At 34.2% G+C, this 22,582-nt stretch overlaps 1 protein-coding gene across 1 annotated transcript in view; it reads left to right on the top strand.

The window, feature by feature from the left end:
• The window catches only part of LOC137396352 (inositol hexakisphosphate and diphosphoinositol-pentakisphosphate kinase 2-like), a 132,968-nt gene that overhangs the window by 52,842 nt on the left and 57,544 nt on the right, over positions 1-22,582 (top strand). The window contains exons 4-7 of the mRNA XM_068082586.1: positions 10,619-10,776; positions 15,238-15,323; positions 17,446-17,600; positions 21,043-21,144. Of these exons, the coding sequence (XP_067938687.1) occupies positions 10,619-10,776; positions 15,238-15,323; positions 17,446-17,600; positions 21,043-21,144 (501 nt within the window). The remainder of the gene's footprint in view (positions 1-10,618; positions 10,777-15,237; positions 15,324-17,445; positions 17,601-21,042; positions 21,145-22,582) is intronic.

The raw sequence follows: 22,582 nt of genomic DNA, 5'->3' as shown, positions 1-22,582 counted from the left end.
AAAAACATGGAAACTTGGCTGACAACTGTGCAGTAAGACAATCAGTTGCTCCAGTACGTGGCAGATAAATTTTTTTTTCTACTTTTGCTATTGTATAGTTTTTTGTTGAAAAAAATATATTTGATACCAAGCAACTCGATCTATTGAAAATTACAAAAAGACAGAGCTTTGTTACCATATGTCTTCTTCATATTTTACTATTACTAGCTGTAGCCTAATACCCGGAGTTGCCCGGGTAATAAAAGTCTTTGGACACAAAATTTATTTGTATTTGACATATAACAATATTTATTTGTATTTAACATATAACAACATTTGCTATACTAACTTTCAAACTACATATCATGAAAAAAGTTTCTTGACTTTGAAAAAAATTAGAGCTGCACAACGATTATAAAAATTGATCGCGATTAATAACTGGTCTGAACCAGTTAATCTTAGAATTAATCTAGCAAAAATCTGCATATTCAAAAACAAATAATACAGCTACATATAGATTAATTATATTTGAGACAATTGTTAGCAGTAGTACATGTTATGTACAATGTACATACGTTGCAATGTAATAATTATTATGAGTATGAAAATTGTCTATGAAAGTCTTTAAGCAAGTCAGCCAAGAGTTGAGACAGCACAGTTTATTCACATTATCTGAATAAGGAGATGCCCTCTTCCTACATACAATATTGCCAGCCTTAGAGAATAGCCGCTCAGAGGGGACAGTAGTGCCAGTAGTCAGTAGTATTAGTTATTGTCTGCGACAGCAGGTGATGATTTCTGCCGATAGGCTGAGAATTAGTTAAAATATATCTTAATGATGATGTGCTGTGGTGGTAAGCAGATTCTTTCTGGCATATACTGCGCTTAGCTTTATTGTTTACGCTTCCAACAACTTACAGAAATGTGCTACCTAGGGTGGAAGATATTTTCTGCTTTCATGTTCAATAAAGCGTCAATCTTATATTACTAAATATTCTGAAGATGAAATATGGTTATGACTTTTTGAAAAATGAGAATACATGTATACTTTACTTGACAAAGTTTTTAAAAATAAACAAAAATAAACTGTAAGATACGTATTAAATAATACTGAAATCACTTTTGTTGCTATTACCTAGAAACATGTTCAAACAACTAACAACGAGGCCGCTTACAGCTAGATCGGCCCGGCGCTTGTGCATTGTATATACAAGTTTAATGTTAGCGACTCACTGTGTTTTTATAGTTGAGTGCAAAATAACTGTGGTTGTAATTTATTGGTGAGAAAGTGTTGCTTGTCATAATATTTATTTGTTAGTAAATTAAATGGTAGTAACCTGCTACGTTAGTATTACTAACGTATGGTACTAAACAGTACAAAGAAAAAGAACCACATCAAGATCATCACCTCGGTTGCATTTTAATTGAAGATTAATTAGCCCAACTCAGTTAATCGTTTATTTGTAATAGTTGCGTTAATCGTTTAATTAACGCGATCATTGTGCAGCTCTAAAAAAAATTAAGAGAAAAAATAAAAACAGCTGTAAAGGTTTTTAGACTCTGTCAAGCAACTGTAACTTTCAAACTTCATATAATGAGCAAAATGTTGTGTGCAGGTTAAACAAATTGAAAAAAATAAAACAACTAATAAAGGGTTTGAATGTGACTGTGAAATAATTAGCAAGTAATAGCTAAATTAAGTTTTGCTGTTTTGCTACGATTACAACAAAAAATGATTTGGTAATGATACAATTAATGTGGACTGAGAAAATCAAATATAATTTCTGAATATGTTGAATTAATAATAACAATTACTTAGTCGATTACTAAGGTTAAAAAAGGTTTTTGATAGCTTCTGTTTCACCAGAAGAACAGGAAAGAGATCGTGGGCATCATTGGGCTTACTGCTGACTACTCATAAACAGTTGAAGGGCGACTATGTTCATGGTTCTTCAATTGTAATCATGGTTTTAAAATTCCTTGATTTTTTAAAATGTGATTGCTTCTTTGCAAGTGGTAAAAACTATTATAAAAACGTACAGAAGGCTGAATCTTCTTTATCATAGTAAGAATTATGTCTGTTTGAAACCACGTTTAGAGGTCGGGAAAAAATTGTACTGTACTGGGTTTGAACTCACGACATTCTGCTTGTTAGACCAACACTCTAACACCTACCCCAATAGATCACCTTCCAGCATTGCAGAATAATTGTATATATAGCTATTACACCAGACGATCTCTCGGCGTGCGAGACCGCCAGGGTACCGGTGAGTAATAATTTTAATGTAACTTTGTTTGGTATGAGAAAATCATTCATAAAATCTAAAAAAACCTATTATGCAAGTTTATCTTTAAAGTTAACTTGTTTTAGTTTTCCACATTGTAACAGGTGGTCACAATAGTTAATGATTGCATTCTTCATTTTATTCAACTTACGACTTATTTCTGGAGAGTAGTTTGATAACTCTGTTAACCCTTTGGCTTGGGAAACGACAAAAATGTCATTTATCGGCTGCGTGGGGAAATGACATTTAGCGGTTGCCTAGTAGCATCAAACAAAGGATATGGACGATATTAGTCGACGAGTTACAATATAAAACAATTATATCTGAGAGGCGTTGATTTGTGCCAAAAGCTAAAGAAACCACGACTGCTTAGAAAAAAATGGAAGTTGGAAAAACCAGTCAACATTGGCTCGACTTTCAAAACGGCAAAATAGAAATTTATTTGATTTTACGATCATTAGTGATATTTTGTCTGATCAGTATAAAAAATAATTCAGATGATAGAAGTGATGTAAACTTTTAGGACTTTTGAATATACAGAGAAAAGTGATCGTATTGGTAGCTCGCACTGCTACGCTGTAGCGTTGGACTTTACCGAAAGGAATGATTCCAAGCATTTCATACAAGAAAAATTGTACATAGTTGTAGCTTTTTTGTAGTAGTACATATGTAAATGATTGTTTGTGTACAAAATTTTTTGTTCATAGAAATAAATTTAAGTTTGAGCTATGCATGTTCATAAAATACCGATTTTATTGAATTTTCAAAAGTAAATTACACGACATTCGGGTGTTTTTGCGGGGCTTCAACCCAGCTAGAGGGTTCATAGCGTCAGCTTGTGGTCGACAAGCACCTGCGCACCCATATCAACATTCAAAAACATGGAAACTTGGCTGACAACTGTGCAGTAAGACAATCAGTTGCTCCAGTACGTGGCAGATAAATTTTTTTTCTACTTTTGCTATTGTATAGTTTTTTGTTGAAAAAAATATATTTGATACCAAGCAACTCGATCTATTGAAAATTACAAAAAGACAGAGCTTTGTTACCATATGTCTTCTTCATATTTTACTATTACTAGCTGTAGCCTAATACCCGGAGTTGCCCGGGTAATAAAAGTCTTTGGACACAAAATTTATTTGTATTTGACATATAACAATATTTATTTGTATTTAACATATAACAACATTTGCTATACTAACTTTCAAACTACATATCATGAAAAAAGTTTCTTGACTTTGAAAAAAATTAGAGCTGCACAACGATTATAAAAATTGATCGCGATTAATAACTGGTCTGAACCAGTTAATCTTAGAATTAATCTAGCAAAAATCTGCATATTCAAAAACAAATAATACAGCTACATATAGATTAATTATATTTGAGACAATTGTTAGCAGTAGTACATGTTATGTACAATGTACATACGTTGCAATGTAATAATTATTATGAGTATGAAAATTGTCTATGAAAGTCTTTAAGCAAGTCAGCCAAGAGTTGAGACAGCACAGTTTATTCACATTATCTGAATAAGGAGATGCCCTCTTCCTACATACAATATTGCCAGCCTTAGAGAATAGCCGCTCAGAGGGGACAGTAGTGCCAGTAGTCAGTAGTATTAGTTATTGTCTGCGACAGCAGGTGATGATTTCTGCCGATAGGCTGAGAATTAGTTAAAATATATCTTAATGATGATGTGCTGTGGTGGTAAGCAGATTCTTTCTGGCATATACTGCGCTTAGCTTTATTGTTTACGCTTCCAACAACTTACAGAAATGTGCTACCTAGGGTGGAAGATATTTTCTGCTTTCATGTTCAATAAAGCGTCAATCTTATATTACTAAATATTCTGAAGATGAAATATGGTTATGACTTTTTGAAAAATGAGAATACATGTATACTTTACTTGACAAAGTTTTTAAAAATAAACAAAAATAAACTGTAAGATACGTATTAAATAATACTGAAATCACTTTTGTTGCTATTACCTAGAAGCATGTTCAAACAACTAACAACGAGGCCGCTTACAGCTAGATCGGCCCGGCGCTTGTGCATTGTATATACAAGTTTAATGTTAGCGACTCACTGTGTTTTTATAGTTGAGTGCAAAATAATTGTGGTTGTAATTTATTGGTGAGAAAGTGTTGCTTGTCATAATATTTATTTGTTAGTAAATTAAATGGTAGTAACCTGCTACGTTAGTATTACTAACGTATGGTACTAAACAGTACAAAGGAAAAGAACCACATCAAGATCATCACCTCGGTTGCATTTTAATTGAAGATTAATTAGCCCAACTCAGTTAATCGTTTATTTGTATTGGTCGCGTTAATCGTTTAATTAACGCGATCATTGTGCAGCTCTAAAAAAAATTAAGAGAAAAAATAAAAACAGCTGTAAAGGTTTTTAGACTCTGTCAAGCAACTGTAAATTTCAAACTTCATATAATGAGCAAAATGTTGTGTGCAGGTTAAACAAATTAAAAAAAATAAAACAACTAATAAAGGGTTTGAATGTGACTGTGAAATAATTAGCAAGTAATAGCTAAATTAAGTTTTGCTGTTTTGCTACGATTACAACAAAAAATGATTTGGTAATGATACAATTAATGTGGACTGAGAAAATCAAATATAATTTCTGAATATGTTGAATTAATAATAACAATTACTTAGTCGATTACTAAGGTTAAAAAAGGTTTTTGATAGCTTCTGTTTCCCTTTTTATTTACACACGTCATTCAGGAAATTTATCTGATGTAATTTTCCACTTTGTATTTCTTAGTGTACAAATGTGCGTCATCTAAGCTTTCATAAGTCAATGATTATTGGCTTGATAAAATGATTAATACATTTTTGCATATTTGTGTACGGGTCCATGACAGTTGACAAAAGGTTCTCTTTTATTCCAATCCATGACATCTAATTCTCACTAGCTGAGGCATGTGGAAGTAGTAACTGTATAGCTGTGTAAAAGCTGTCTCAAGACTCGTAACACAATTTATAGGCTTTCTATTTGCTTCTTTGTTTTGTACATGTATGTCTACTACAAAATGTAATGTTTGTTATGCTTTGTATGTTTAGTACCCTGGAAATCTAGTTTGTCGCGAGAGATTGTCATATGTTATATCTAGTTACACAATCATTACAAAATGCAGCCAGGTGGTCAAGTGGGGAAGGCAGTGCGTGCCAGGTGGCAAAGCTTAGAATTTCATACAGATTTACAAGTTTTGAAATTCGAATTTCGTTTTACTCTTTCTCCAACCACCACTTTCCTATTATAGTAAATATTGGAATGTTATATTACTGAAAATGTATTTTTTGTTTGCCAATTGCTGCCGTATTTATTGATTTGCGATGCCATAAATTCTTTTTGACAGTTTTAGGGAGATCTTTCACTGTTATAATTCTTCAATGACCTACATTCTTTCCGATGCGATTGATCATTTGAACGGTATCGTAACGATTAATTCGACGTAATTTCTATCGTATTTTTATATTGACATTTCATCGATCAATTTTGTATAATAGATAATAATAGTTATAGTAGTACTAGATATTAATAGTGGTTCTTTGACAAAAAACATTCACCTTGACTTTACTTTACTTAACAACACATGACAAACTCTGGTAAAATTTAGTCATGAACTTACATGATGACAGCAAATTTTGACCATAAATAGGCTGATAGAACTGTTGTGACAGAGTTTTAAAGTTGCACTTGTCAGATAATATTTGAAAAAAAAACAGATGAAATATTTAGCCTAAGAGTTAGGAGCAGTAGCGATGGTACTGTGAAGCATTAGCTATGGCAATTATAAATTTCGAATAGCACTCTCACTGGGTTTCTATGCTTCGAATGTTCGTACCTTACCTTTCCAAAAATTCGGAGTTGCACGTTATCGATTTTTCCTAGACTAGCGATGATGTACTCCTCAAAACAGAAATGGTTAAAGTAAACTTACTTCCGGGTCAAGGTCGCTTTCAACTTCACTTTTTGTACACGTGTTACACCAACTCAGCCACGATTCTTGATGAGTATTGTCTTTTTGTTTTCTTTTATTTTCTTTTATTGTCTTTATTGTTGCTCTACTATTTACTACTCGCTATACAGTTATTGCTTCAAAGGTCGCTTGACCTGCAATCGCTTTTAGTAGAAAAAAGCTTTTTGTATGCTAGAAGATTTAGGCCAAAGAACACATCTGCACCAGTGCATTTTGAATCTGTACAATTAGTAGGTTCAGTTATTTAATGAATAAGGCAATAAAATAAAAAAGCAATTATTTCATCATTGTCATATGAGCAACCTATCCTTTGCAATTCTAGTTAGAATATACTTGAGTAGTACTGTGATGAAATGCGCTGAATATATTTGCATCCATTGGGGAGAGCTTAACTAGGCATTATCGGTTTGAATCCATCGGCAGGGAGTGTTTGCTTTCGAATGTGAGCGTTAGCAAAAATTTTGCAAAGCGAAATGGCATCGAATCGGTTAAGATTTCACCGTTTTTATCGTTCGGAGTGGAAGAAACTCCGAATCCATTTAAGGCATGGAAACCCAGTAATTGTTTGTATAAATAATAAAACTACAATTGATAAGAAAATAAGAATGTAGAATTGACGAGTTTGGCATGGCCACTCAAGTTATCACTCAGGTTGCCATTGAACCATAGAATGACTGACTCCTATATGTTGCAACGTGAAGTCTTGGCAATGTCAACATTTGAGACGATTAACCTCATTTTGGTCCACACCAGATAATGATGTAGCATATTGGTAATTGTTTAGACTTTAGACCTTGGTCTTGGTCCAGCAACTATTAACACAAGTACGATGGCAGTCATGTACACCCTGAGAGATCATTATGCGCAAACAGTATGTCCATAATTGTGTGCTGCTGCAAGGTGGTCTAATGGTGCAGTTGGTGGTGCGCTTTGCTCGTAATCCAAGTACAGTCAAACATGGATAACTCGAACTTCACGGGACCGAGCAAAAATGTTCGAATTATCAGAGCGTTCAAGTTATCAGAGCACTGTCACAAGTCCATGTATTTACTTATTTATTAGTAGATACATGTACATATGCAAACTATAATATAAATCAAAAGCACAAATGGCTTGTTTCAAATTAAATGCTTCTAATGTAAAGTTTAAAACGTTTTTATCAAAAAGTATAGAGATTTTTCTATCACTTGAGATTGGTTTGTTGTTTGAGGTGATGTTATTGCCAGGATTTTTTTTAGATTGACATTGGAAAAACTTGATCGTTGTTGAAATGCTCAAAAGAAAAGACATCTTTTTCTTTTGAGCGTTTTACCCACGATCAATTTTGCCAATTTTTCTTGAAGTTTATGCAACTTCAAGAAAAAGTTACCAAAGAAAAATCCCTTACTTTACCTGGGATTCGTTAAGAGCAACACTCCGAGGCAGTTCAATTAAAAGTTTTACGAGGTTTAACGGTACATTGTATATCACTCACGCTTTTTGAATGGATACTTATTGAATGTACACACGTATTCTGTGTTTAGGTCAAACGATGAATAGTTTTTTTAGCTAAGACAACGTATACGTTTAATAAAAACAATTTTTAAGACGTTTTAAACATTCAACATTCCGACGTTGATTCAACACGGAATCAACGTCGGAAAACTATTCGTCACGGGCTAGCCGGGTCACGCACTCAAGGATTTTCGCCACGCACATACAAAACAACATGCTGTTTTTGTTTTGTATGTGCGTGGCGAAAATCCTTGCGCGCGTGACCCGGCAAGCCCGTGCTATTAATCGTATAGCAGTATAAATCAAATTTGACCAAACCTTTAGAAAAGTCGTTGACCAAATTATTTTGCCGATGGTGGTAATAACAATGCTTATGAATTACGAAAAGATGAGGTTTACCTCTATGGCTTTGAATAAAGTGATTTTCTAAAGCGATAACAACCGTTTCGGTAGCCGTTGGGCAAAAAAACAGTTCGAATTAACAGTGTTGAGTTCGAGTTATCTATAGCAATTCATCATTACGTGGGAACGGACCAACGAAACCGTTCGAATTAACCATGTGTTCGAGCTATCCGTGGACGAGTTATCCATGTTTGACTGTACCTGGGTTTGATTCCCGAGCAGTTCAATCTGTTTCCTCGCGCTTTTAATGTGGCTTTGGAGGGAAGGAAAAAGCTTCATTATTACTATAGTAAAGGTTGTGCTACAGGTACTACCCATAATATCTTTCTACGGAAGCCTTTTTTCAGTAACATTCCCTGACAGTATTTATATATTTAATATGAATGTATACATATAGTCGATGTCTATTTTCCCATCTCACTATACCAACAGCCGAAAAATATATTCCTCTCACGGAAATCTAGACCAAGGTCAAGGGTGCACAAGTCAAATAAGATTATTAATTAATAAATCATGATCTGTTATAACTTAGACATTTTCATTGTAGCCTATTTACCGCCCATTTATGAAGTAGAGAGCCGTGATACATGCTCAGGCAATGGAACCTGTTCAAGTGGTTCAGATTCCCTTCATATGCATAGAGTACCTTAAGATAGACTCAGGTTCTTAGATGTCTTTTTATCATTCTGCTATAGGGGAGGCAACAGAAATATTTGCCTTCATCATAAGCGATGATCTTACCTGGTCGAAACATATTGATCATGTTTGCAACACACTTTCATCAAATATGGTTCTTTTGATGCAATGAAAATATTTCATAAACCGAAAGACATCACTGTTGGTTTATTTTCAATTTGCGCATTGTCATCTCATCAATGGCATTAATATACTGTGTATATGTCTCTGTCTTGCCATGCAGAAAAAGATCATCCTCTTTCAAAAATCTATACAAAGAATTGTGTAGGGCCTACTACCGATCACGTATTCCAGCTCACCAAACTTCCACCAAACACATCACAAAATCTTTGAACATAACCTTATTCCAAACATGCTCGTTTCTGCAGTTGTGTTACAGATATAATGCCCAGAATATTTATGTTTTTCCTTCCACACATATGATAAACACCATTTTTTATTCCGTGACACCAACATATTACATCCACCATCATATGTTTCAGTTTATGAACTTTCAGTCACTACAATCTACAATTCACTATCCTTACTTTTCTGCAATACTATTATATTACCAACTTTTAAAACGCAATTGTTCAACTCACTCATTAATTCCTGATTTCTGTCTTCCTATTATTGTTTTGGCATAAAAAAAACATCTTGTTGTTGATGACTACTACTGTCAATAAATAGCTATACGTACAACCATAGGTTTTGATCAAAGCAATTGGCTAGATCTTTTTTACCAAATCGTGGAAGTTGTTCTCTCTTGACCATAATAATTGGAATCCTTCTGCAGGTATAACGGTTTGAGTTAGGTGGCACAAGTTAATGATTGAAATTGCTAATAGTGTGTGGAGCTAATTTGATTGCAATTAGAGGTTGAATCTAAGATCTAGCTGCCTAGTTCCTAGAATATAATGCCTGAAGTATGTTAATATAGTATGTTGATATAGTAGGTTAATATAGCTATATTTGACCTCTAAAAATCAGTCGTAATGGATCGGTGATGTCAGAATTTGATTAAGAGGTGCGGGTTGATTTGCTGGTGAACTATTTTTATGTTATGTGAAAGCATTTTAACTGCTGATTACCTTCATTGAACTTTTAATTAACTGACACAACTCCTAAATTCCTAATAAAGGGTGAAGGCTCTCTATTGATTGTTTCCATATATACAGTCATACCTGGACATACGAGCTGTATCATGAGCTCATACAAAATTCTAGTAGATTTTATTAGAAAGTACTTTTAATCATTTGCTTAATGTTTGGTTGGTTTGACTGCTAGGATGTTTCAAGATTAAAATGGACAAAACTTTATCACGATTAAAACATTTGTTCTCTCTTTTTCATTTACTTTCCCATTTACTTATAGTTGTCCTTTTTAAAAAAATTTCAAACTGATCTGACGAAAATTATCAGAAAATGCTGTTGTAGCGAATAACCTCTCGTTTACTCAGCCGTTTAGCAGCCACATCGATACTCGTCTCATATGGTGTATCTCAATTTTGTCTCACTGCTCAAGGCAAAAAATTGCTTGAAGTTTCCTTTGTATCTCAAACTTCCCGTATGTTGGGACATTCGTATGTCGAGGTATGAATGTATATATATATTTATACAGTTAAAGGCCACTGACAGCCTCAGATACAGCAGCGCCACGATAGTTGAAGCTGTAAAATATGATGGATTACTACATTTATCACATTTTTCTCTTAAATACATATTATGTCACCGAAATTTACTATCGTCATTCCTAAATTATAATTCGCATGCATTTTTTACAGTTGATTTTAAACGCTGATGTTGAGGATTGGCCAATAGTTGACTGTCTTATATCCTTCCACTCCGCTGGCTTCCCATTGGACAAGGCTGTCATGTATGACAAACTGAGGCGACCGTTTGTGATCAACCATCTTAAGATGCAATACACTCTCATGGACAGGTGATTAGAGTTGTCAAACCATTCCTGTTGTACGTGTTTTAAGTCTGATTTCTATTGCTGCCCTGATTTCTATTGCTGCCCTGTGCAATATTTAAGTGTTTACGAAAAGTGACACAAGAGTTTTAATAGTTGTATGCAAACATAGGTTTTTCATTCGTCGATTGCGCATTCATAAGTTATGAACTTTCATAAGTTGATAACTTAGTATACATTTGCTTGCTTTATGTAATTTATTGTGCATTCAAATACTGCTGACAAACTATTTTTACTGCTGCTTGTAATTATATACTGGTATATATATATTTAATTGTAGGTAATTATATATATAATTATATATTATAATTAAAGCTGCACAATGATCACGTTAATTAAACGATTAACACTACCAATACAAATAAACGATTAACTGAGTTGGGCCAATTAATCTTCAATTAAAATGCAACCGAGGTGATGATCTTGATGTGGTTCCTTTCCTTTGCACTGTTTAGTACCATACGTTAGTAATACTAACGTAGCAGGTTACTAACATTTAATTTACTAACAAATAAATATTATGACAAGCAAAACTTTCTTACCAATAAATTACAACCACAATTATTTTGCACTCAACTATGAAAACACAGTGAGTCGTTAACATTAACCTTGTTTATACAATGCACAAGCGCCGGGCCGATCTAGCTGTAAGCGGCCATGTTGTTAGTTGTTTGAACATGTTTCTAAGTAATAGCCCAGGGCTGATACACCTCCCTAAAAGGCCCATTAGGTTCGGCCCAAAATCACGTTTTAGTGGGGGTTTTCAGACCATGAGGCACTGTCAGTGAATTTGCTACTTTAGGGGGGGTTTCCACAGCCAAGCCAGTAAAAGAGCCCATGCTCATTAAGGTTTTATTCAGCCAAAGTAATACCAAAAAATTGCACCGAAATTCCAGTCTTCATTTTAATACAAATCGCATTAGAATCTGCATGCTTGCTGACGGGAAACAAATGGAAAAGAGACAGTCGACACTGAATCATCTTAGCAACTCTTTAGCCATATACTCAGAACGAATATGCTATTTCTTTCATTGATATTTACTATGTTTTCCTTTGTAAATTAAAATGATGATCTGATGGTTGATGTTTGGAATCAGTTTTATTAACCCTTTTTGCAGGCTTAGTGACATTTTGTCGTTTTGCGATACTGACGCTAGTCGGCAGAGCAACTATTATGTCGTCACACGAACGGTTTTTATAAATTGATTTATGGTTAGCTAATTGCCTGTTTTTGTTTAATTTTTTACTAATAGTAAACTACAATATATCAGTCTCTGTTAGCAACAAAAAATAAGCCGTTTGCAGAAAAAAAAACGATCGTTTTGCAATACTAAACAAACAAAAAATTCGAAATAAAAACGTATCTAAATAAAATTGGGAATTTTGTTTGTAGGTTTTTCTGCTTTAATAATGCATGAACCATATTGGATGCTTAGCAGGGCTTAGAACCTGGGCGCCCTTTAGAAAACTCCCAGTGTTTAGGGGGTGTATTTCAAATTGACCAACCAGGTGATTGGGGTTACAATATCCAAATTCAAATTGACCAACCAGGTGATTGGGGGTACAATATCCAAGTCTGGGCCTATCCAGGTGGGTTTTTCTTTCAGAGTATCAGCCCTGGGGGTAATAGCAACAAAAGTGATTTCAGTATTATTTAATACATATCTTACAGTTTATTTTTGTTTTTTTTAAACTTTCTCAAGTAAGTTATACATGTATTTTCATTTTTCAAAAAAGTCACAATCATATTTCAGCTTCAGAATATCAGTAATATAAGATTGACACTTTATTGGAACATGAAAGCAGAAAATATCTTCCACCCTAGGTAGCGCAATTCTTTAAGTTGTTGGAAGCGTAAACAATAAAGCTAAGTGCAGCACATGCCAGAAAGAATCTGCTTACCACTACAGCACATCATCATTAAGATATATTTTAACTAATTCTCATCCTACCGCGCAGAAATCATCACCAGCTGTCGCAGACAATAACTAATACTACTGACTACCGGCACTACTGTCCCCTGTGAGCGGCTATTCTTTAAAGCTGGCAATATTGTATGTAGGAAGAGGGCATCTTCTTATTCAGATAATGTGAATAAACTGTGCTGTCTCAACTCTTGGCTGACTTGATTAAAGACTTTCATAGACAGTTTTCATACTCATAATAATTATTACATTGTAACTTATAAACATTGTACATAACATGTACTACTGCTAACAATTGTTTAAAATGTAATTAATCTATATGTAGCTGTATTATTTGTTTTTGAATATGCAGATCTTTGCTAGATTAATTCTAAGATTAATCGAAGATTAACTGGTTCAGGCCAGTTATTAATCGTGATCAATTTTTATAATCGTTGGACAGCTCTAATTATAATTATAACTAACTAGTGGGTTGGAATAGGTTAATATTACTTATCTTTCTTCCAGATTGATATTTTTCTCTGGAGTCACGACAGGTCTGTTTCGTGCTGGTGAACTCTTCAGGTACCTGTGTTAAATGGCTGGTGGAATTGCCTCTCCTGGTGTTGATGGTGGTGTTTGTAGCTACAAACACCACCAGCAACACCAGGAGAGGCAATTTTACCAGCCATTTAACGCAAGTCACCTGAAGAGTGCACCAGCACGAAACAGACCTGTCGTGACCCAGAGTAAAACATCAATCTGGGAGAAAGATAAGTAACATTAACCTATTCCAAGACTCTAGTTAGTAGAGATGCCCCGATTCTAATTTCACCAGCCGATTCAGATACCGATCCGATATACCGATTCTTAGTAAAAAATAATCCGATTCAGATACCGATTCAGATCTTTTGTGATGCATCGATAATTGTTAATTTTATTATACAAATATAATGCAAAGAAAATATAAATAATGATGTATTTGTTTGCTTGTGTTTATGGAAAAAAGATATACATGTATATATATTCACATACTGACATACCGGGCATCTAGTAACATGACATACCGGGCATCTAGTAACAAAACAGTCCATGTTTCTTGTAATCTGATATTAATAATGGTAATTACTGGTAGTGGTACAGCTTTTCTCTTTGATAATGAAGTCTGTCTCCTACTGCTGAACGAACTGATGCACTTGTACAAGTTTAGAGCAAATAAATGTTTCTCTAAATTACCGTTAGTGATTCAATTATCTCAGTGAGACGTCCTCATCTTCCATCACTAGCGATGTAGCCAGTCGTACTGAAGAAGGATTCACTTGCCACAGATGATGGGAGGACAGGCTAAATACTGATATGCCACTGAGGTTATTTTATGCCATGCAAACGATACATCATATCATCAGGATCAATAGAGATAGATAACTTTATGCCTCGACTGCTCAAATTACTTTCGTAATGCTAGTACATAGAAATATTACACCGCATTCTTGTTTCCCATCGGTCTCATGTTCGTAATTGGGTGCATAAATCATATCGCTGTAATTGGGAAATACCGCACATGATGATTACATCCTGACTAAAGCCAAAAGATTCCTCAGCTGTGTTGATGTTTATCGTGCTATAGACATGAAAAAAATTGTGTGACAGGCCTGGAATTCATTAGGTAAAAGTAAGGAACTTGCAGCTGATGATTTTTTATTAGTGTAGCAGGCTAAAATACGTTTTTCTGCTAAATAGTTGATCTGCAAAAAGTATCTGAAGTTTCTAGAAAGTTTTTAAGAAAAGATCGACCGATACCGATTCAGATTCTTAACACCCATATCGGCACCGATACCGATTCCGATATTGAAATCGGGGCAACTCTACTAGTTAGTTATAACACTGCACTTTTTAGAGCGTAGAGTGCTGTTAGCAGTAGGCCTGACAAGTTATCTATTATATATAATTATATATATATATATATATAGTATATAAATAGTTTGTTCCATGACCGAGCTCGTTTAAATATCAACTCAGGTGTCAATCAATCAGAAGTAACACAAATTGGAAAAACGCGCTTTATACTCGAACAAGCACTTCACAAACGCTATTAATTACAGAAAATAAACATGTTTTTAAATTACAAATACTTGTTTATATATACTTTATTATTGCACAACAAAAAAGGAAAGAAAAAGTTATATTAAAAAAGAATATTATTCAGTGTTTTACCTTAGCGACGGATGAAATTGGAGAAAGGAGGCGGAGGTGGCTGAGGAAGAGCATTTTCTTAATTTTAAATGCACATATAATTTTCATTGGTGAGAAAAACCAGCAATGGCTACGATCAATAATTTATCGATTGAATGTATAGAAGAATCTGAATATTGCAAAAAAAAATTCTCTCAACTTTTCTACTTAAACATAAAATATTTTTAATTTAAACTTTTGACATTCACTTTTATCAGCTACACTGAAAGACCTTTTGAAAATGACCTATATTTTGTGGTATATATTATATACTATAGCGTGTACATTGTAGGGGTGAAGTACATAACATTTTAGCACAAAGAGGAATCGAACAACCCAAGTATGCTATTGTTAATAGGAGTGGCAACTCTGAGAATGGTAAGTCTTTTATTACCCATCGGCAGCATTTCACTTCTGCATGCTGGCAGCATTTCACTTCTGCATGCTGGCAGCATTTCACTTCCGCATGCTGGCAGCATGTTACTTAATGGCTGGCCAATCATGTGCTAGGTCTATCATGGACTAGGTCTATCATGTACTAAGTCTATCATGTACTAGGTTTATCATGTACTAGGTCTATCATGTACTAGGTCTATCATGTACTAGGTCTATCATGTACTAGGTCTATCATGTACTAGGTCTATCATGTGCTAGGTCTATCATGTAACTTTATATTTGCAATACTTGATTTAGGAAAAATTAAGTTGAAGTTTTGCATTACCTGGACCTTTCTTGTTATTCTGTAAATCATAAGTTAGTCTTTGCATATCGATCAGTATCAGTTTTTTGCTTAATTTTTTTGGTAATTAATAGCAAAATTATGTTTCTATTATTCCAAAAAGCACATTCTGAGCTTCAATTTGACACCAAGAACAAGCATTTTGGTGTGGCAGCTGATTCACAAAATCAAAAGTTATGAATCTCTAAAAATTGTGTGATGACCATAGCTCAAAAATTGCTACATCAAACACAATGATTTTTTGTGGTTAATAAGTACTTATCTTCCAAACAATGCGCAAAATTTCAGCTCTCTGTGTTCATTTTACGCCAAAGTAGGTTTTAAACTGGATTACGATTGGAAAAGATAGACAACTCTCAAGTCTGATAGTTTTTCCTTCCGCTAATAACATACATCTAGAACAAGATGGTTCAACATAATTACATAGATGCTATTTCATTTGGTGTTCTTAGTGAATAGCAAGTAGGCTACATAATTATAAAGAAGTTTCTTGCACGCATGATCTCTCTGTGCAACATACAATAATGTATTTTATTGATCGATGTCTATGTGACACTCCTTGAAGCAAAGCATATGTAAACGAGAACATTTGAACTCACTTCAATTCGAACTGCATTCCATTCGTTTCTCAACGCCTAACATAATTCTCTTTTGTTCAGTTAGAGTTAAAGAGTTATTTAGAGTTTTTGAACATAAGTAACCTTGTGGGATGTACAGGTTCTTAGGCTTATGGTTTATTAACTTGTCATTATATGAAATCAAGTGTATTCCTTTTTCCTTATCTTCTCTCTGCCCCTCAATAACACTTATTTTCAATAATAATAATTATTATATAATACTTAATAATAATTATTATTTTCCAATTTTTTTTATTTTTTGTTCTTCATTGCTTGTGAATACATCCTGTATTTGCTTTTCGATTACGCTACAGCTGATGCAATGTAAACAGTTTACTTATTGAAAAAGGAAAGGCTATGTACACGAATCACGAATCTGTTAATCTTTCAGTTTTACCATGAGTCTGTGTCAAGGTAGTAAGTTGGATGGCTAGATTACACCAACGTTGTAAAATGGCTTAAAAGGTGAACTTTCACAAGTTTTTTGTAGATTTCATCAGAAAGTTTTGGTATTTTTCTATTAATTGCGATTGTTTTTGATGATGATGATTGTTTTTTTTAGGATGTTTCTAGACTAAAATCGATGAAACTTGATCACGATTAAAACGCTCAAAAGAAAAGTACATGTGAAATGACATCACTAGTTGTTACAGTTGCGATAGTTGATGTCGGCTACTGCGTTTAAGCGTTACGCGTCTCTATTCTGTCATCATATCATCAATTCTGCAATTATCGACCTCATAATTACACTTTCGATTGATCAGAGCATTTTAATCGTCATCAAGTTTTATCAATTTTAATCTTGAATCATCCTGGCAATTAGCCAACATGAAACATGAAAAACAATACCCATAGTTTCCAATAAAACCTACTAAAATATCATGCAAGATCATCTTTAGTGTTCCTAAATCCTAATTTAATAGAGTAACATAAGTAGTCATTATACTTCGTTATGGAGGCTGAATTATTCTCAATAGCTTTTCTAATGAAATGCTGCATGCATTTCTATTCCTCTCCGTCAGCTCCTGTTGGTTTTTATATTCCTAAAATATCTTATCTATTATTGATATATAGGCTATACATATAGCAATAATAATAGCAGCAAACGACCAAGCTTTGAGAAATACTAATTTTCTTGTTTCAGATGATGAACTGATTGAATACGAGGACCATATAGAGGTCAATGGTGTAGTATTCAACAAGCCTTTCGTAGAAAAACCCCTCTCAGCTGAGGATCACAATGTCTACATTTATTTTCCGAGTTCTGCGGGTGGCGGAAGTCAGAGACTATTTAGAAAGGTATACATCGTGTTGACTTGTGCAGTCATAGCTAGACATAGGAGCTTAATGCATTCTGGGACGGAGTTTGCATGTCAATGTACTCACATATCAAGGCACTATTTGCTATATAAATATCTAAGTACAAATTAATCCGTTAGCATACCATGAAAAAATGCCTAAACAGGATATTGCGGTGAAAAATCGTGTTTTTAATTGAATAAGTTCAGCACATGCGCTAAAAAGTAACAAATACCTACTTAGTTGTTATGATCTGCAATAAAATGTAACATCATTATGCACACTACTTGATGGAGTTTTTACCTTCCAGACAGAGGTTGTGGATAACGGCTGTCTGAGAGACTTGAGAGCAGCGCGTTCAGTTCACTAAACTTTTGTGACCCTACATAATAGAAACTTTAAATTTAACTTCAATGAATTTAGCTTACTAAATACACACTTAAAGCTAAGTTTTAAATCATTTACAAAACTTTAATTTTGTCATCTTTTTGGTATCTGTTCCTGGTTAGCCGCGTTTTGCCTCGGGTTCACTGCTACTTTTAGCCCACTTTTTTTAAACTGGTTCAAGGAGAAATACCAAGCGACAGACAGATAGTCTCTCGCATACTTATCCATATAGTGGCCATCGACAACCACTTCTTATGCCCATATTTCAAACATTACTTGCATCACAAGAAAGAAACTTGCTCAAAAGTCAGCTTTCATCAGGAGTTTTCATATGTTGGGGCACTCGTATTTATGAGTATGATTGTATAATAGTATTAGAGCATCTGGCAGCGCTGACACGATTCATGCTGATTGGTTACAGACAAAACTCTTTCAAACTTTCAAGTCTTTGGACAGAAAGTTGATTTGTATTTAATATATAACAACACTTTCCATTCTAACTTTCAAACGACATATTATCAGAGAAGTGTTTTGTGTAGTTGAAATAAATTAAGAGAAAAATGAAAACTACTGTAAAGGTTTTAAACTTTGTCAAACAACCGTAACTTTCTAGCTATTAGCCTGGCACATTGCCAATGGAAAATTCCAATAAGCTGCTAGGCTTCTAATCACAATACTCCATGGCGTTGTCCAGCTACAGTTATTCTAATAATAGGTATAGCCGGAATTCAGACAGACACACGGACATACTTTGAGAAATATATATATAGATTACTGCCTATGATTTTCAATTTCTATAGAGTAAATAGTTTAAAACTGTTGCAAGTGGTATAGGACCTGATACAGGAATTTATTTGATTTGTTTAGATTTCTTTTAAGCATAACAAAGTACATAAACTTTCAACTTTTAAAACAGTAGAACTGTCACGTCACCTTAGTCTATGGGAATCGCCAGATTTGTCTTCACAGGAGCAAGCTCTTTCAAGCCTCGAATAACGATCTTTTTTGACATGGTTGAAAATTTTATCGCCTAGTTGTCTCAATTTTAGCCTATTGCGACTCTATGGCATTCAATAGGTATTAAAAGATTACTGTCGTGGCTCTGTTAGTAAAAGTCGACAAGCTGATAGAAGTTAACATTACTAATAATTGGTAATCAAAATATACAAAATAAAATTAGCCCTTTCACAGTCAGATGTTATCCACACCTTCGGCAACCAAACCGTGGTAAGTTTAGCTTTTATGGATTTCAGAGTCTTCATTTTGTTTTGTTGAATATTCAACGAGTTGCCTCAAACTACTTCAACTTATGTTGCATCTTCCTATCGTATACATGAACCCTACAAAACTACATAGTGATTGTAATCAAATAGCGTACCAGTAATCTGAGTAACAATTGCAGGAGTAATTAATGGAAACGGTTGAAATATAAATGTGATTATAGTTATTCATTGCAAATAGTATATCAACTGTTTATCTTGAAGCAAAAACTTTCCCAAAGTTTTTCTCATATTTTGGGGCACTTGCTTGTCGACGTTTGACCATTTCGTAAAGTTATAGATTGTTGTACTTTATTTTACAAAAGTACAATATGTTTTACATCATAAACCTTGCTGTCTGAAAGAAGTGGAAAAAATTGATTTAAACTGACATTGAAGGTGTGCGCTTCCCTTAACTTACTGTAAAATTATCGTAGTTATGGAACCCAAATTAAATAAAAGTGATAAAAAAGAGAGAATATTTTTGATACAGACCAATACTACCACAGTTACAACTGTCCAATGAACAAATTGTTATTGGACAGGATTTGACGCTCGGTATGAAGTTGTAAGATTGAAATTGTTTTTTGATAAGCGGTAACTTGCTTGGTCATACCTGTCACTGTTATAAAGTGGAAGAAGATTGATTCAAAAAAGTTCCTAATTATTTACTCTACATGAAGATATATTTGATAAACTGCTTTTGGACCTATGAAAAAATTTGTATTCAAAACAGAATGATTGATGTAGGAATAATTGTGATATTTTTCTTTGTAACGGAAGACTGGTAATCTAGCCTAAAGCGTATGCCCGTATCTTCATAAACCTCATTTGTTAGGGCTGGAGAAGGGGTTTCAAAACAGAATGGCATTTGTCAGAATGGCAGAATGTCTAGCATCCACCGTGTCTGGTATACACACTTTAGAAAGATTTTTTGTCTATAGCGGTTGAATGTATTCTCATTTGCTAAGCAAAGTAAAAGGCTACTATGTAGACTGTGATTCAAGAAAGATAACTGTCCATGTATGATTGGAGTAGCTAGCTTCATTGATTTAAATTTGCTTAATTACAGTTACAGACACCAATGAGAATGGGCAGGCAAATCCATATTTTGGGTTGAGTGTAGGCAATTTAAGCTACATGTATGTGTAGGGTAAATTTAGAGTAAGTTATTTTTATCACTCCATAACTGAGTTTACACATTGCCAAGGTTACAGTTACATTCACAAGGCTTTGCGGTTAAAATAAAAACTTTTTTATGGATTGTTACCGTAGTAATTTAGTTTTTTACATTTGTTCTCACAATGTATGTAATTACTTGAGCATTAATTGAAGTCTATTGGGCTCTGTTACCAGTTTAATGAAACACAATCTATACTTAAAAAAGAATATTTTCTCCAGCATTTGAATTTTTGGACATATGTAGCAAATATCTGAAAAAACTTAGCTTTTTTATATTGACTTTGTATATATGACTGTAACAAAAAAATTTTCGAAAAAAGTCCCACGTGCACGCAAGATTTTATTTGTTTTGTTGACGTGTTTAAAAATAGAATATGCCACTGCTGTGATAATGTTTATTTCTGTGGCAAACGATTTGTTTTGGTCAACATCTCACCATGGTTGTGGTAAAACTTCACTCATGAGCTTGGTACTTCATTGCAAACCACTCACTACAATCTCATAGGGTACTTCTTTTTAAAACATGAAAATCCTTTAGAATAATCGATGTCCTAATCAGCTAACTTGATTGGTCATAGTAGATGTTCTAAGAGGTCATCGTTACGCTTCTTTAGATAGGCAGCAGAAGCAGTGTCTACTCACCAGTGAGCAGAGTCAGGACTACAGGCAGCTACATCTATGAAGAGTTTATGCCTACCGATGGCACCGATGTCAAGGTCAGTTTTATGATTATGTAGTCTGTGGCTCTGCCAAGCAAAAGTAAGGGGTGTGCGCAAATAACCAAAAAAATTTTTAGGATGAAAAATGGATGCAATTGTAACATTGGCTTAATTGAGGAGAGTGAGACAATCCTGAAGCACATTCAAAGTTACACCAATGGGACAATAACACCCATAAAACCTTATTCTAGGAGTAAGGATTTTTTCGAAATCCCTGCATGTACCCAAAAGGGGTACATCTGACAAAAAATGAAAATGTGTCTATCGAAGAAGCATTCTTTCTAATCCTATGCAGATACATATTGCTGGAGTTATCCTCTCCCTGCCGGTTTCGGTTATTGGTGACAAACATGTCGAGTGCTCTTTTGAAAACCCACAGATGAACTCAATTAAGTAATTATTGGGTTGTCTTAATAATTAAGAGTTTTATCGTCTGCCTGTGGTTTTGATATATCTCAGCAAAATTCCAAATCTAGAACAACTTAAGTTCAGCACCAGCTATCATTGTTTCTTGTGATACTAACAGGATGTGCCATGATGGGCTCTTAGAGGATGTGCTGCGTGAGAGTGTCAGATCGTATGATCATATTGGAAGTTAGAGTTGGCTAAATTCCATCAGATAAACATGTCAGTTGTTATACAATGAACAGGGCATCGATACGCAGCAGTACATTACTACTGTTTTATCCTTAAGGGCTGATTTAATAATAATAATATAATTATTGATATAAATAATAAAATTATAAAATCATATAAATAATAATAGTAATTTTTGCGTTAAGGTCCCCGGGAACTTTAGCGGATACCAGTATGTTACCAAACAGAGAGCTGAGAAAAATCAACGATAATAATTAATATATCCAATGTTGTTAGTGTCACTTTTTGATTACTGCAGTAGTTTCGCAACTGGCAAAAATGACATGCCCTAAATTGATGTAACCTAGTTGCAGTATGCCAGCTTAATTATTAGTTTACTATGAACCAAGAAACAGACCTCAAATCAAAGATTATTCATTCCTTGAATTGTTTAGTATGTCATCCATATACCTATTAACTATACATATAGTTAGTATTAACAGTTAGTATAACATATAGTTATAGTATAGTTAATAGGTCTATGATGGCATCATCATTGTAAATTGAAGCATGGGGATAAGTGAATGGTATACAGGAAGTGCTTTAATACAATCGTGTACAATTGTTTTGTTCTTTGGGGTACACAAGAGTACGTGATGACCGACCCGAGTTGGATCATTTGAAGCTGGATAAGCGTGTGCATGGGCTTCAGTCATCAGTGCAAGCTGCTGCCCCAGGCCTTTATAAATATTTTAATGTTTTAGGCTAAGTTAACCGAATGGCTACCTTGTTATAAGTACATTTAGTGTCTACTATAATTAAATTATCAGCAACTTTGATAGACTAAGTATTTACTGCC

This window comes from Watersipora subatra, chromosome 5, assembly GCF_963576615.1.
Source record: "Watersipora subatra chromosome 5, tzWatSuba1.1, whole genome shotgun sequence".
NCBI classification, from domain to species: Eukaryota; Metazoa; Bryozoa; class Gymnolaemata; order Cheilostomatida; family Watersiporidae; genus Watersipora; species Watersipora subatra.
Note: the sequence above shows the minus strand (reverse complement) of the source record. Positions and strands in the feature narration are given on the sequence as shown.